Source organism: Magnolia sinica, chromosome 9 (genome assembly GCF_029962835.1).
Source record: "Magnolia sinica isolate HGM2019 chromosome 9, MsV1, whole genome shotgun sequence".
NCBI lineage: Eukaryota > Viridiplantae > Streptophyta > Magnoliopsida > Magnoliales > Magnoliaceae > Magnolia > Magnolia sinica.
In genome coordinates, this window is record NC_080581.1 from 68,865,773 (window position 1) to 68,878,514 (window position 12,742).

At 39.1% G+C, this 12,742-nt stretch overlaps 2 protein-coding genes across 2 annotated transcripts; both read right to left on the reverse strand.

Moving 5' to 3' along the window:
* Positions 1-872: 872 nt before the first annotated feature.
* LOC131255600 (proline dehydrogenase 2, mitochondrial-like) lies at positions 873-4,282 on the reverse strand. Its single transcript, XM_058256352.1, has 4 exons — positions 3,748-4,282; positions 2,283-2,928; positions 1,471-1,711; positions 873-1,095 (listed from the first exon to the last, which is right to left on the reverse strand). Exons 2-4 carry the CDS (start codon positions 2,344-2,346, stop codon positions 1,029-1,031), a joined length of 372 nt encoding a protein of 123 aa, XP_058112335.1. The 5' UTR covers positions 2,347-2,928; positions 3,748-4,282; the 3' UTR covers positions 873-1,028.
* On the reverse strand, positions 2,548-10,498 carry LOC131255079 (proline dehydrogenase 1, mitochondrial-like). The gene is made up of 4 exons (XM_058255776.1): positions 10,361-10,498; positions 4,090-4,257; positions 3,748-4,008; positions 2,548-2,928 (listed from the first exon to the last, which is right to left on the reverse strand). Exons 1-4 carry the CDS (start codon positions 10,496-10,498, stop codon positions 2,548-2,550), a joined length of 948 nt encoding a protein of 315 aa, XP_058111759.1.
* Between the last annotated feature and the right edge of the window lie 2,244 nt (positions 10,499-12,742).

The window sequence follows — 12,742 nt, forward strand, 5'->3', positions numbered from 1 at the left end:
ATCTCCATGCCCTGATCCAATAATTAATTTAAATTTAAATTCTAAATAATTAATTTAAATTATTATTTTTTTCTATTTTTATGAGTTAATAGAGATTTGTTATGTATTTATTTTTCTCGGGAATGAATAGATGGGAGTTGTATTTTGCCATTAATCTTTGTTTTACATGAGGACCCCTTTCCCTTCTTTTACGTGGGCTTGATGGGGCTTGGACCCTATCACAAAAGAATGAATTCTCTCGGTTCCTTTCCTTCTCTTTTCAAATGGTGGTGCGTTGATGGGATTGGAACTGAGCAGTTCGGGTGGTGGGCTGGCTGCTAGATCAGAGATAACGAACGCAACGACGTCGAGATGGTTGGCAGCAGCTCGTTGGTGCTAATGCCGGAAGGATGATGACAGCGACAAGATGAATCGACAACAACGGAAGGATGGCATTGATGGAACGGTGATAGTCATAGATGGAAGTGACAGCGGTACGTAATCCAATCCCTACAAATGTTTCAACAGTGGGTGTTCGATCCTATTTGTTTCCCTGTCATGTGATGCACCCGAGTTTTGGGAACTTCCTCATGTTTGGGTTCGTGTACTAACTAGAGCTGGCAAAAAGGATGGGCGGGCGGGTTGGATTTTTTACTAACATCACAGTATCCATAGAGGTTTCTTTCAATAGTTAGTCCCATTGCCAAACGCCATACATGCATTCATTGTCTTTACAACGGTAATCATCATAAAAAAAACACATCTCCATGGTGGCTACTCAATGAATGGTCAGTCATCTGCAGTCAGGTAGTTGGGTCCAATAGCCAAGCCTTGTGTATGGGTCAATAGCAAATTGGGATAAAGAAAACAGTAGAAAATGTTGAATAAAATAGAAAAAATACATTTTTAGATTGAAATTTATTTTATGTACAATATTCCTGTAAAACACTGTTTGTATAACTGATGGGCCCCATCATAGATGGGTCCTTCCCAAAATATTTTATATTGATCATAACCTTTACATTGTTGGCATCAAATACATGGTTATCCTAAGTCATTATCTTGTCAGCCTCCCTCCCCATGACTGCAACCTTCAATCTTCTCTTTAGCTCTTTGCTGCAAATGCAAAAATAAAAAATGGTGAGACCCATGATTCAATGATCAAGTCCATTGGTCTGATGCGGCCCGCCATGTACAGGCCGTGCCATAAAAGTCTCGAAGATAGAAAGATCCTAGCGACCAAGTGTGGATTGTTGTATGTGCACAGGCCGTTAACTAAAAAGATTAGGACTTTTTTTTTTCTCTTCTAACCAGGAGATTTTTGGGACATGGTCATGGTGGGTCCAATCCATTCAAAGAAATTCTTGGTCATGGACGGGTTCCATCCTGCAACATGCCTAGCTCGAATGATCATGCACATGTGTCACATGTAATGTACACAATCTGGAGTCACAAAAATGTCAAAAGATAATCTTAAAATTAAGATTATACCTCATTAGCTGTCTATCTAATGTGGATGCTGATAGAAGGTCTCTGTTCTCTTCAGCTCTTTTCAGCAAGTAAGGTATGACATTCTCCACTGGCCCAAATGGCAAGTACTTGCTCACATTGAAACCTCCATTCCTCAGCCCAAGTGAAAGCCCATCTGCCATTCCCTTCAGCTGAGCAAATTGCAGCTTCTGATTCCCCTTCCCAATCTTCAGCTCCGCAGCTTTCGCAGCTGCCACTTTCCCTGATCGACGATCCAAATATATCAAAAGCAAAGAGGTGCTGAAAGAGTATGGATTCATTTAAGAAATGAGGGAGAAGGAACTATTAATTATGAAAAGCTGTTCAGTGGAGAAATTGTTCAAAAATAAACTATGTTAGACTAATCTCTATGTATTGATTCAAAACTAAACATTGCAGAGAGAATCTTTAGCTTTTGAATAACAGGAAGATGTTTATGTACGAACCATAAACTGACTTGTGGTTGATAAATCATCGCTAACCATCCCAGTCCGGTTTATGGGCCGCTCAATGATTAAAAGATCACATCCATCTGATGTTCCCAACTATTTGATCAACACCTACTAATGGATGGTTAGCATAAGTTCACACATTGGTCTAACATGCTATCATTTCAACGGCGATTGATGGGGACGTGCACGAATAAATGGCTGATGGGGGTTATACACTGAACTTCAGTGTATAATATATCCTCAAAATCATTTATCCGTAAAGAACATCATGGGTCCTAATATATTCTAATTACAAAACAAGATAATTAAAATTTCTTTTTAACTTGAAATGTAAGTTCTTACTGGATTCAAGATTATGGGTTGCAAGCACAGCCGATCCATTGCCTCTGGCAATCTTCTCGAGCATGAATGACGTACACTCGTTGTAGCAAGCATGTGTCTCTTGGATGCTTGAATGAATTGGAGAGGCAGCACCCAATGCAGAAGCCAGCTCCGTTTCTCTTGTGATATAAGCCCCCCTCACCAATTTAAACCCAATTGAAATTCCTCTCCTTTCAGCAGCTTCGACGGGTTTGGCCAATCTTTCTTTCACATCTTTTAAGTACGTCTAAATCGTCCCATAAACAATGGTATTTTCATCTTCATTGAAGCGGATTGCGGCTGAGTATGTGAAGTAATCAATGGCGGGTTGCACCAAAGTGTATTCAGCATCGACAAGTAATGGAAGGTTGGTTTGGTGGCATTTCTCACATAGTTTCGAAAGCCGTTGTTGGGCTAGTTTGAGATCTTCTTCTTCTTTTTCAGTTAGAGGTTCTGGCTTAGATGTTGTGTGGTAAAGAGGGCTGGAATTGCTGAGGAATGGCAATGATTCAATCTTCCATGGAAGATGGAATGAAGGGTCCGTACGTTCCCATCTCAGCAAATCACTAATCCGTTCCAGTAATGAAATTGGGCAGATTGCGGTGATCTTCACGCACGCAAATCTCACCTGTTACAACAAAAATTCCAGTCACTTCTTTCATTCATTACTGAAAATTTTAGATCTTCATTTACTCATCTGTTTGCTGCTTGTTTGTAGCAAGTGCATACACCGAATCTCGGTGTTTGTTTGTTGGCAGGATCACTGTGTCTAAATTCATGAAGATCCAAAAGAATCTAACTTCTGAATTTCTTAATCAGGCAAGGGAAGATCAGAGTACCATGCAAAGATCACTGATTGGATGATCCTAACCATCCAAAATTTGGCCTTCTTTTTCATAGCCATCAGTTTTACTAGCAGCTACTGCTGGGATCGTTTGGATTGCTTGATCAAAGTGATTCTTCAGAACTGTAAGTAATCCAAGGTGAGAGCCACCTCAAATGTGTGGTTCAAATTGTTGTAACAGGACCTGTTCCTCATAACAATCTTGACCATTCATTTGATACGCTAGTGATCGGATGGTTAGAATCGTCCAATCCGTTTGATCTTTGGTCAATAACTCATGAAAGCTGCGCTGCGGAAAATGGACAGTCCAGATCACCTGATCGAACCATACAGATGTCCACATGCAGCTAACAACACTTTAACTTAAAGTGCTATTTGGAACACTGAGTGATTTCTATACTCAGAAGAACTTAAAAATCCATATTTTAGAAAACTGAAACAGAATCCAATTTTGCAAAATAGAAACAAAATTCATTCTAAAAATATCAACATAATCTCACCACGGAGAGGATTCTTCTTCTGAATTCATTGAAAAATAGCAAAAATCAAAGAAATTCAAGTTTAAGAAAATTCAGATATATATATATATATATATGAACATACCGAAGATGGCGGAAGCAACGACGTCGTCTCAACGGTCTTCAAGAACTCCTCTAAATTCCGATCGCAACCTTCGTTATCTGTCGCATCTTCCAACCCATAATCCAAAATCCCACGCAACCCGTTGTCCCAAAGCCTCTGAAGCGTCCGGCTCGCCTCTTCTAAATCCTCACCAGCGCAGAAATGTTCATAGATCGATCTCTTTATAATCCCCATTAACATGCCTCGAAAGTACTTGTTTTCCATTAGCCTCGACCGCATGACCTGAATTCCAACATCGACGGCCGGTTCAAAGGCTACGAGTTAAAGATTCGTCATTGATTTCACGAGTTGCGAAGTGGGTACCGAAGAGAATAGCTGTTCTCCATTGTCAAAGTTCAAATCGTCGATAGGAGACGTTGGTGGCTTCAGAACGGACCGTTCAGGTTTCCCCATGAAAGCAATTGAAGAAGAGGAATTGAAACATCTGAGATTCTTCCGGAGTTTTGGGGAGAATCTGATTGCCATAAAAAGCTTTTTTTTTTTATAAAAAAAATAATAAAATATAGAGAACAGAGAAGTGCTCTGTTTTTGGAAGGGAGAGGGCAGTTTGGGGATTTTAAAAGTTTTGTAGATGTATTTTGGATAGGTCGCTGAGCTGGAGTTACTGTCAGGAACAGGTAGGCGCGGGATTCGGGGAGGTTCCAGCAAGTATTTAGCCTCCTTTTGGGAAATTCGGAAATTTTCAGTTATCCATTTTGTATCATCTGATAATCGGAGCCGTACACGTGGAGTTGTCTGAATTGGACTCATATTCAGTACTGACCACGGTTGTATTTGTATTCCGGCGTCTGTATTGCAACGTGGTCACTTTTTGACAAAAATGCCCCTAACGTGTCTAGCTTGCATTACTTGAACTGTAAGGACATTTTGGTCCAAACAAGAATGCATGAATGCAAAAGGGTACTTCTAGAAGTAACGGGTTGAGTTGACCGTTGACTAAATTGTAACGGTACGTTGAAATGGGAGGCTGCGATACCGTTACAGGGAGTTCCTGCAACAGGGCTGACGCTGGGTTGATATTCGGGAGAAGTAGGGCTGTACATCGAGTCGAACCGAGTGAGCTGGCCTCAGCTCAACTCGGCTCCAACACTAGCTGACCTTAGCTTGACCTTAGCTGGGCCTGTTCAAGCAGAGATCGAGTTGAGTTAGCCATTGCAGCATTTTTACAAATACATGGACTGTACCTTCAAAATTGTTGTATTTTATTTTAAAATAAACATTAAAAATTTGATTTTTAAATTTTTCAGTTTTTCTCCACATTTAAAATTTTTGGTGTTTTTGGGTTGTGAGTTTTGTCCCACATTAAATTTGACAAAGAAAAATATCTTGTATATAAGACAGACTTTTTGCCTTAGGACTTGAGCCCCATTCAGGGGGCATGTGAATTTAGTCTTATGGGGGGCTATGCCAATAGCTCTAATCTATGCCATTGACCACACGCGCGAGCCGAGTCCGAGTCCGTGTGCGCGACGGGACAGGTTGGGATGGGGTGCGAGCGCGGGCGCCGGTTCAGTGCGAGTGTACTCGCGGACTGTATTTGCGAGAGTATACTCGCACTTGCGCCTTTTCGTTTTAAACAAGAGAGATGTGTCTGTTCCGGTTGGTAGCATTTATTGGGTTTAAACCCAATGGACCTAACATTTTCTAAAAAAAGGGTACTTATGCACTACTTCGGAGTCTATATAAAGACTTCCGATTCATATTTCAAAAATACGAAAAATCTCTCTTATAAAACTCTCTCTGATATTTTGGTTTAAGAAATTTTACTGAATTCATTGCTAAGTCAACTCAGCACTTTCGGGTTAAACTGCTAATGGTTTGAGTCCGCATACAGTGAGTGCACCGCTGGACCAGGTCATAGTCGTTGTATCCTGGAGGTCGATTGCTCTAGAAACCTGTTGCACTTGGGACGCTGTCCAAGGAAGCAAATTCGATTTCAAGTAGAGTGACTCACGTCACGCCTCGTCTCAGTTCAATAAGTCTTTTTTCTCAGATTTTATTATTTTATTTTTTTTCTCGATTTTTATATAGTCTATTTAATTCAACATATATTTCAACAATCTTGAAATTGTAATTGTTGAATTACATAGACTATGGTTACCGTAACAGTAAATGCTTCTACTGAGTTAGCCAAAATCGAACCGTTCGCTAGACAATGCTTTAAACAGTGGAAAAATAAACTGATGTTCGCACTGCCCACCCTTAAAGTTTTATACATTCTGTCTGAATCATTTACAATAGATCCAGGAAATCAAACTGAAGTAGCAAATGAAAATAATTGTAAAAATTATATTCTAAACTCTTTGTCCAACGAACTATATAACTTGTATGTTTCTTACGAGTTTACTAAAGACATATGAACTGCTTTAGAAAAGAAGTATATATTGAAAGATACAGGCGCTAAGAAACATGCAATCGCTAATTTTCTTTATTATGAAATGACAAACGATAAACCTGTCACAAATAAGATTCATGATTTTCAAAATCTAGTTCATGAATTGTCGATTGAAGGAATTAGGTTGGATGAAGCGTTTCTGTTAGGAGCACTAATAGAAAAGCTACCGCCCTCTTGGAAAGAATATAAGAATAGAATGAAATATAAAAAGAACGGTGTTTCTTTGGAAACTCGTATACATACGAATAGAGGAGGCCAATAGAATCAAAGACCAAAAAGAAAATAGAAATGAGATAGATTCAAAGGCGAATCTTGTGGAATTAAGTTGGGAAAATGATGTAGAGTAGGTCACGGAGAGTTTCATGGCCAAGATGGATCAGAAAAGGCTTGGTCGACGACAGAAGTGATCCGGACAGTCAGACCTTAGATTGGGCGTATCTTACAATTCGGAATGAGTTATTAGGCGTAAAATATATAATTTTGGGGTAGAACGAGCTACTTTAGCTAACCAACCCCGCTACACCAGGTTGCGCAAGCTGAATTTGCGAAATACCCCTGGATCGACGGTCGTTTCCCTGTTTTAATTTCATTTTTACTATAAATAGTAAGTTTTAGTTTGATTAAAACTTTTCATTTGTCGGGCTTTAGGAGTTGCGTCCAACGTGAAAAGAGCTTAGAATAATTAGGAGAACGGTTTGGTGAAGCCAAATAGGACACTTACTATTTTTGGCCAAAAACCTTGCATACTAGTAGACATCACGACCATCTACAAATAGTAAGTTTACTATTTATAGTAAGTCGCGAATTCTAGGAGTTTTAGTTGTAGTTTGATTCTGATTTCTTTCCCATTGCTTAGTGCCCCTATTTAAAGGGTTGTGAACTTGTATTTATTCATTAATTAATCAATTTTGAATTTATTAGAATTTATTTCTATTTTCTGCTTTCTTTCCTCGTAGATTCGAGAAGTCTCTGTGAGGAGTCTAGGGAAGCTCCATGGATTCGGAGTAGTTATCCTCATCACGTTTATCCCTGCGTCAGAAAACAATAAGAAAAATGACAAATGTCATAACTATGGTAAACCTGGACATTATGCAAATGAATGTACGCTCAAAAAGAAGAATGCAAACAATTAATTCAAGAAAAGGGGAAATTGCTACAACTGTGAAAAGCCTGGGCATCACATTATAACGTGCAAGCTTAAGAAAAATAAAGATAAACCGCAGGCTAATCTTACAAAAACAGGTAATGAGTTTGAAATGGTAGTAGTTGTGGTTTTACAAGTCTTCCTTATAAACAAATTGGAGTAGATACTAGACACTAGTGTAACTAGGCACGTGTACAAGGATCGTATCATGTTTACCTTCTACCAAGTATCAGGAGATGATGAACATGTGTTTATGGGCAATGCTAGAACATCTCCAGTTGTAGGAAAATGGAAAGTACTTTTGAAACTCACTTTTGGAAAGACTCTGATGTTGAATGATGTCCTACATGTGCCTGTCATTAGAAGAAACTTAGTCTCTGGTTCGCTCCTCAATAAGGCTGGTGTCAAGTTGGTATTTGATTTAGATAAGCCTATAATGACTAAGAATGGAACTTTTGTTGGTAAGGGATATTGTAGTGACAGTCTATTCATTATAAATGTATCTAATGATAATAATAAGAAGACTTCTAATTCTGTTTATATCGTTGAATCATTTTATCTATGGCATAGTAAATTAAGTCGTGAATGTATTGTCTTTGAAAAAAATGAAGATTATGTTTATTACCTAATATATCTAATAAAAAATTCGATAAATGTGAAACATGCTTATAATCAAAATTCACTAGAAAACCCTTTAAACGAATAAAATGATCCTCTGTTCTATTAATATACAGTGACTTAGGTGATTTTAGAAATTACATGTATAGAGGTGGAAAAATATATTATATAACTTTTGTAGATGACTATTCTAGGTTCACTGGAGTATATCTATTAAGAAACAAAGATGAAGCTTTAGATGTGTTTTCTAAGTATAAAATTGAAAATCAGTTAAATATAAAAATTAAAAGACTTAGAATAGATAGAGAAGGTGAATATGAATTTTCTCAATTTAGGGAATTATGTGAAAACAGTGGAATAGTTTACGAAACTACAACTCCTTATAAATTAGAATAGAATGGAATAGTAGAACATAAAAATAAAACTCTTAAGGAGATGATGAATGATATGTTAAATATTCAGGCTTGCCCTCAAATATGTGGGGAGAAGCAATTCTATTTGCTTGTTATATTCTAAATAGGATTCCTTCTAAATTTTCTAAACAAACACCTTATGAACTTTGGAAGAATCATGTTCTTAGTTATAAATATATTAAAGTGTGGGGGTGTCTTGCTAAAATAGGATTGCCTAAAACTAAGAAAAGAAAGTTAGGCCCTAAAATAACCGAATGTGTATTTGTAGGGTACGCACAAAATAGTGTAGCCTACAGGTTTCTAATTTAAAAAACTAAGGATAATATTCTAGATCCTAATACAAATATAAAAGCTAGGAATGCAGAATTCTTTGGGAACGTATTCCTTATGAAATCTAAATCTATAGGAATAGAGGAAGTTAATAAATCAAATATCGTGTCTACTGGTAAAAGTACTTGCGAGCAGGTAGTAGAAGAGATACAACCAAGAAAAGGTACAAGGGTTAGAAGAGAAATTAACCTAGGAGATGATTTTTTCACATTCTTAGTAGAAGACGATCCTATAACTTATACAGAAGCGATTAACTCTCAAGATGCAACCTTTTGGAATGAAGCAATAAATGATCAGTTAGAATCTATAATATCTAATAATACTTGGAAACTTGTAAACCTACCACCTGAAAACAAACCAATAGGTTATAAATGAGTGTTTAGAAAGAAACTAAAACCAGATAAGACTATTGATAAGTTTAAGGCTAGGTTGGTAGCGAAAGGTTTTAAACAAAAGGAAAGAATAAATTACTTTGATACATATTCTCATGTAACTAGGATTACAACTATTAGGGTCTTAATAGTGATAGCCTCTATATATAAACTGGTGGTACACCAGATAGACGTTAAGACAACTTTCTTAAATGGAGATTTAGAAAAAGAAATATATATGGAGCAACCTGAGGGTTATAAGATATCAGGTAAAGAAAATAAAGTATGTAAACTAATTAAATCACTATATGGTTTGAAATAGGCCTCTAAACAATGACATGAAAATTTTGATAGTGTTTTAAAATCAAATGGTTGTCATATAAATGATGTAGATAGATATGTACATAGTAAAATTTTTAAAAATGATTATGTTGTTATATGCCTTTATATTGATGACATGCTTATTTTTGGAACTGATATTAAATTAGTTATTGCAACTAAGAAATTCTTGTCATCTAAATTTGACATGAAAGACTTAGAAGAGGCTAGTGTAATCTTAGGTATTGAAGTAACCAGGAAAGATGGTGTTATTTTATTATCACAATTTTATTACGTTAAGAAGTTACTGAGGAAGTTTAATCATTTTGACTATTTACCTGTCGGCACTCCTTATGATTACAGTGTGACTCTCATGAAGAATACGGAAAATAGTATATCTCAATTAGAGTATTGCAGAATAATTGGTAGCCTTATGTATTTAACAAACAGCACTAGACCAGACATAGCTTTTGCAGTAAGAAGGCTAAGTAGATATACATAGAACAATAGAAAAGAGCATTGGAATGCCTTGTATATGATTTTGGGATACCTAAAAGGCAGTATGGCTTATGATTTACATTATAATGGTTTTCCTGCTGTATACGATTGCAAGTAATGATGTATTGATGATGTTCAATCAATGAATATTTATTTTTTTCTGCAACTTGTGCATTTTACATTTATTCTGTTATGATTTTTTACGAACTCATTTATAAGGGCGAGCAATGATCGCTCTTTAGTCGGATCAGGGGTAGTAGATCTTAAGATACTCGACGTTCCAAGGATGAGGCAATAGTTGGCCCATCAGATCTTCTAAGCGGTAGGTCCCAGGTCGGACGATACTTGCAATTACGTAGGGGCCTTCCCAGTTTGGTCCCAACGTACCAGCACCGACCTCTTTGATATTTTGGAATGTTTTCCAGAAGACTAAGTCCCCCGCTTAAAATTGCCTAATCTTAACTTGGGTATTGTAAAACCGAGACACCTGCTGTTGACAGATGATTGTCCGAAGCCGAGCATGTTCCCTTTGTTCATCTAAAAGGTCGAGGTTGAGTGCTAACAGCTCTTCGTTGTCTTGTTCGTTAAACGAGATTATTCGGGTGGTTAGCAGGCCGATCGCCATGGGAGTGACCGCTTCCGAACCATATGCCAAGGAGAAGGGAGTTTTCCCCGTAGTGGTTCGGGCTGTGGTTCAGTAGGCCTAAAGGACCTTAGGGAGTTCTTCGGCCCACACTGTCCAGCTTGGTCCGAAGGTGTTGGTTGATGATTTTGTTGATAGCTTTGACTTACCCATTCACCTGTGGATGATGCGGGGATGAGTATATGTTTCTAATCCCGAGGTTCTTGCACATTTCCTGATATTGCCTGTTGTCGAATTGTTTCTCATTGTCCGAGACGATGGTCCGAGGTATCTCGAATCAGCAGATGATGTTCTTCCAAACAAAATCTGTGATCTTTTGCTCGGTTATCTTAACCAAGGGCTCGGCCTTCGCCTACTTGGTACAGTAATCTACAGCAATGATGGAAAATTTTGTTTGACCCTTCCCAGGGGGGAAGGGTCCAGTGATGTCAATACCCCATTGAACGAAAGGCTAGGGGCCCGCTAACGGTGTGAGCTCTTCAGGTGGTTGTTGGGGAATAACTGCGAATCCTTGGCACTTGTCGCAGCTTCGGACAAGCTTTTGAGCATCTTATTGGATGGTCGGCCAGTAATAGCCTTACCAAACAACTTTGTGAGCTAAAGAACGTCCTCCGGAGTGATTACCGCAGATGCCTTCATGAATCTCTCGTAGGACGTAGTCGAATTTACTTGGTCGTAGACATCACAAGAGTGGAGTGAAGAACCCTTTCTTGTAGAGGGCTCCGTTAAGCACGGTGTAACGGGCGGCTCAGATCTTCAGTCGCCGAGCTTCAGTGCGATCGTCGGGCAACTTGCTGGTCTCGAGATACTGAATGATATGGTCGGTCAAGGTTGGTTCCAAGTCGATGGGGAGCATGGTCGAAGTGTCGGTTTCATCGACGCTTGGCTTAGCCATGTACTCAATAGGGACGGACCTAGGAATATCATCTTCATCGGCCGAGGTAAGTTTTGCCAACAGGCCGACTTTGTTGTTTTCGACCCTCGGTATCCAGGTGATAGAGCACTGCTGGAATCTGCCAATCAATTTCTTTGCTTTTTGTAAATAAGCTTTCAATTTTTCCTTTCTGGTTTGGTAGACGTCGGCTATCTAATTGACAACTAGCTGGGAGTCGCTATCTACATTGAGATGAGTAACTCCCAAGCTGGCTGCTAACCGAAGTCCTAAGAGCAGAGCTTCATATTCCACTATGTCATTGGAGGCTTGAAATCTGAGTGTCAAGGCATACCGCATAACCGTGTGGTCAGGAGTCTCTAGGACGACCCCTACCCCGCTTGCCATGAGTTAGAAGAGCCATCGACATAAATCGTCCAACGGGGCTAGGCGGGAGCGGAATGTTCATTACCCTGCTGAGTGCTAGGCTTCGTTGACTTGTTAGGATCTAACTGTGTGACTTCTACGATAAATTCGGCCACCGCTTGATCCTTGATTACAACTCTGGGTTTATTTGCCCATTTAGTAAGACATCCAAAGGCTTCTGGCTTTTGTAATATCTACCATAGCAGTTGATCGGTCATGACAAGAATCGTATGAGCCTGAAAGTAGGGCCACAGGCGTTGTGAGGAGGCGACCAAAGCTAAGGCCACTTTTTCCAAAGTGGGATATCTCGTCTCTACCGAGACAAGAGCCTTGCTGATATAATATATGGGGAATTTCTTCCCCTCATGTTCACGAATTAAGGCCGAGATTACGGGCATGTCGATCAATAATGGTTCACCTGGTTAAGGCTTTGAGAGTAAGGGTGGCGATCCCAAGTTTCCTTTGAGCTGTTGGAAGGCAGTTTCACGCTCTTCTGTCCAGTGTACTATCTGTCGACCTTTTAACTATTTTAAGAAGGGAAGGCATCTGTCAGTAGCTCGGGACACGAAGCGATTGCGTACTACTATCCTTCCGGTCAGCCTTTGGATGTCCTTGATCGTCTTGGGGGGTTCCATGTCGAGTAAGGCTTTGATCGTTTTGGAATTGGCTTCGATTCCTCTTTGGTTGACTAAGAAACTGAGGAGCTTGCTCGAACCTATGCCAAATGTGCATTTGCTTGGGTTCAATATCATTTGATATTTCCTGAGGATGAGGAACATTTCTTCGAGGTCGGCAATATGGTCGGTCGCCTTAATGCTTTTGACAAGAATGCCGTCGATGTAGACTTTCATTGTCCGCCCTATGTGACGAGCGAACATCCTATTGACCAACCTTGGATAGGTCGTTCCAGCATTTTTCAAGCCAAATGG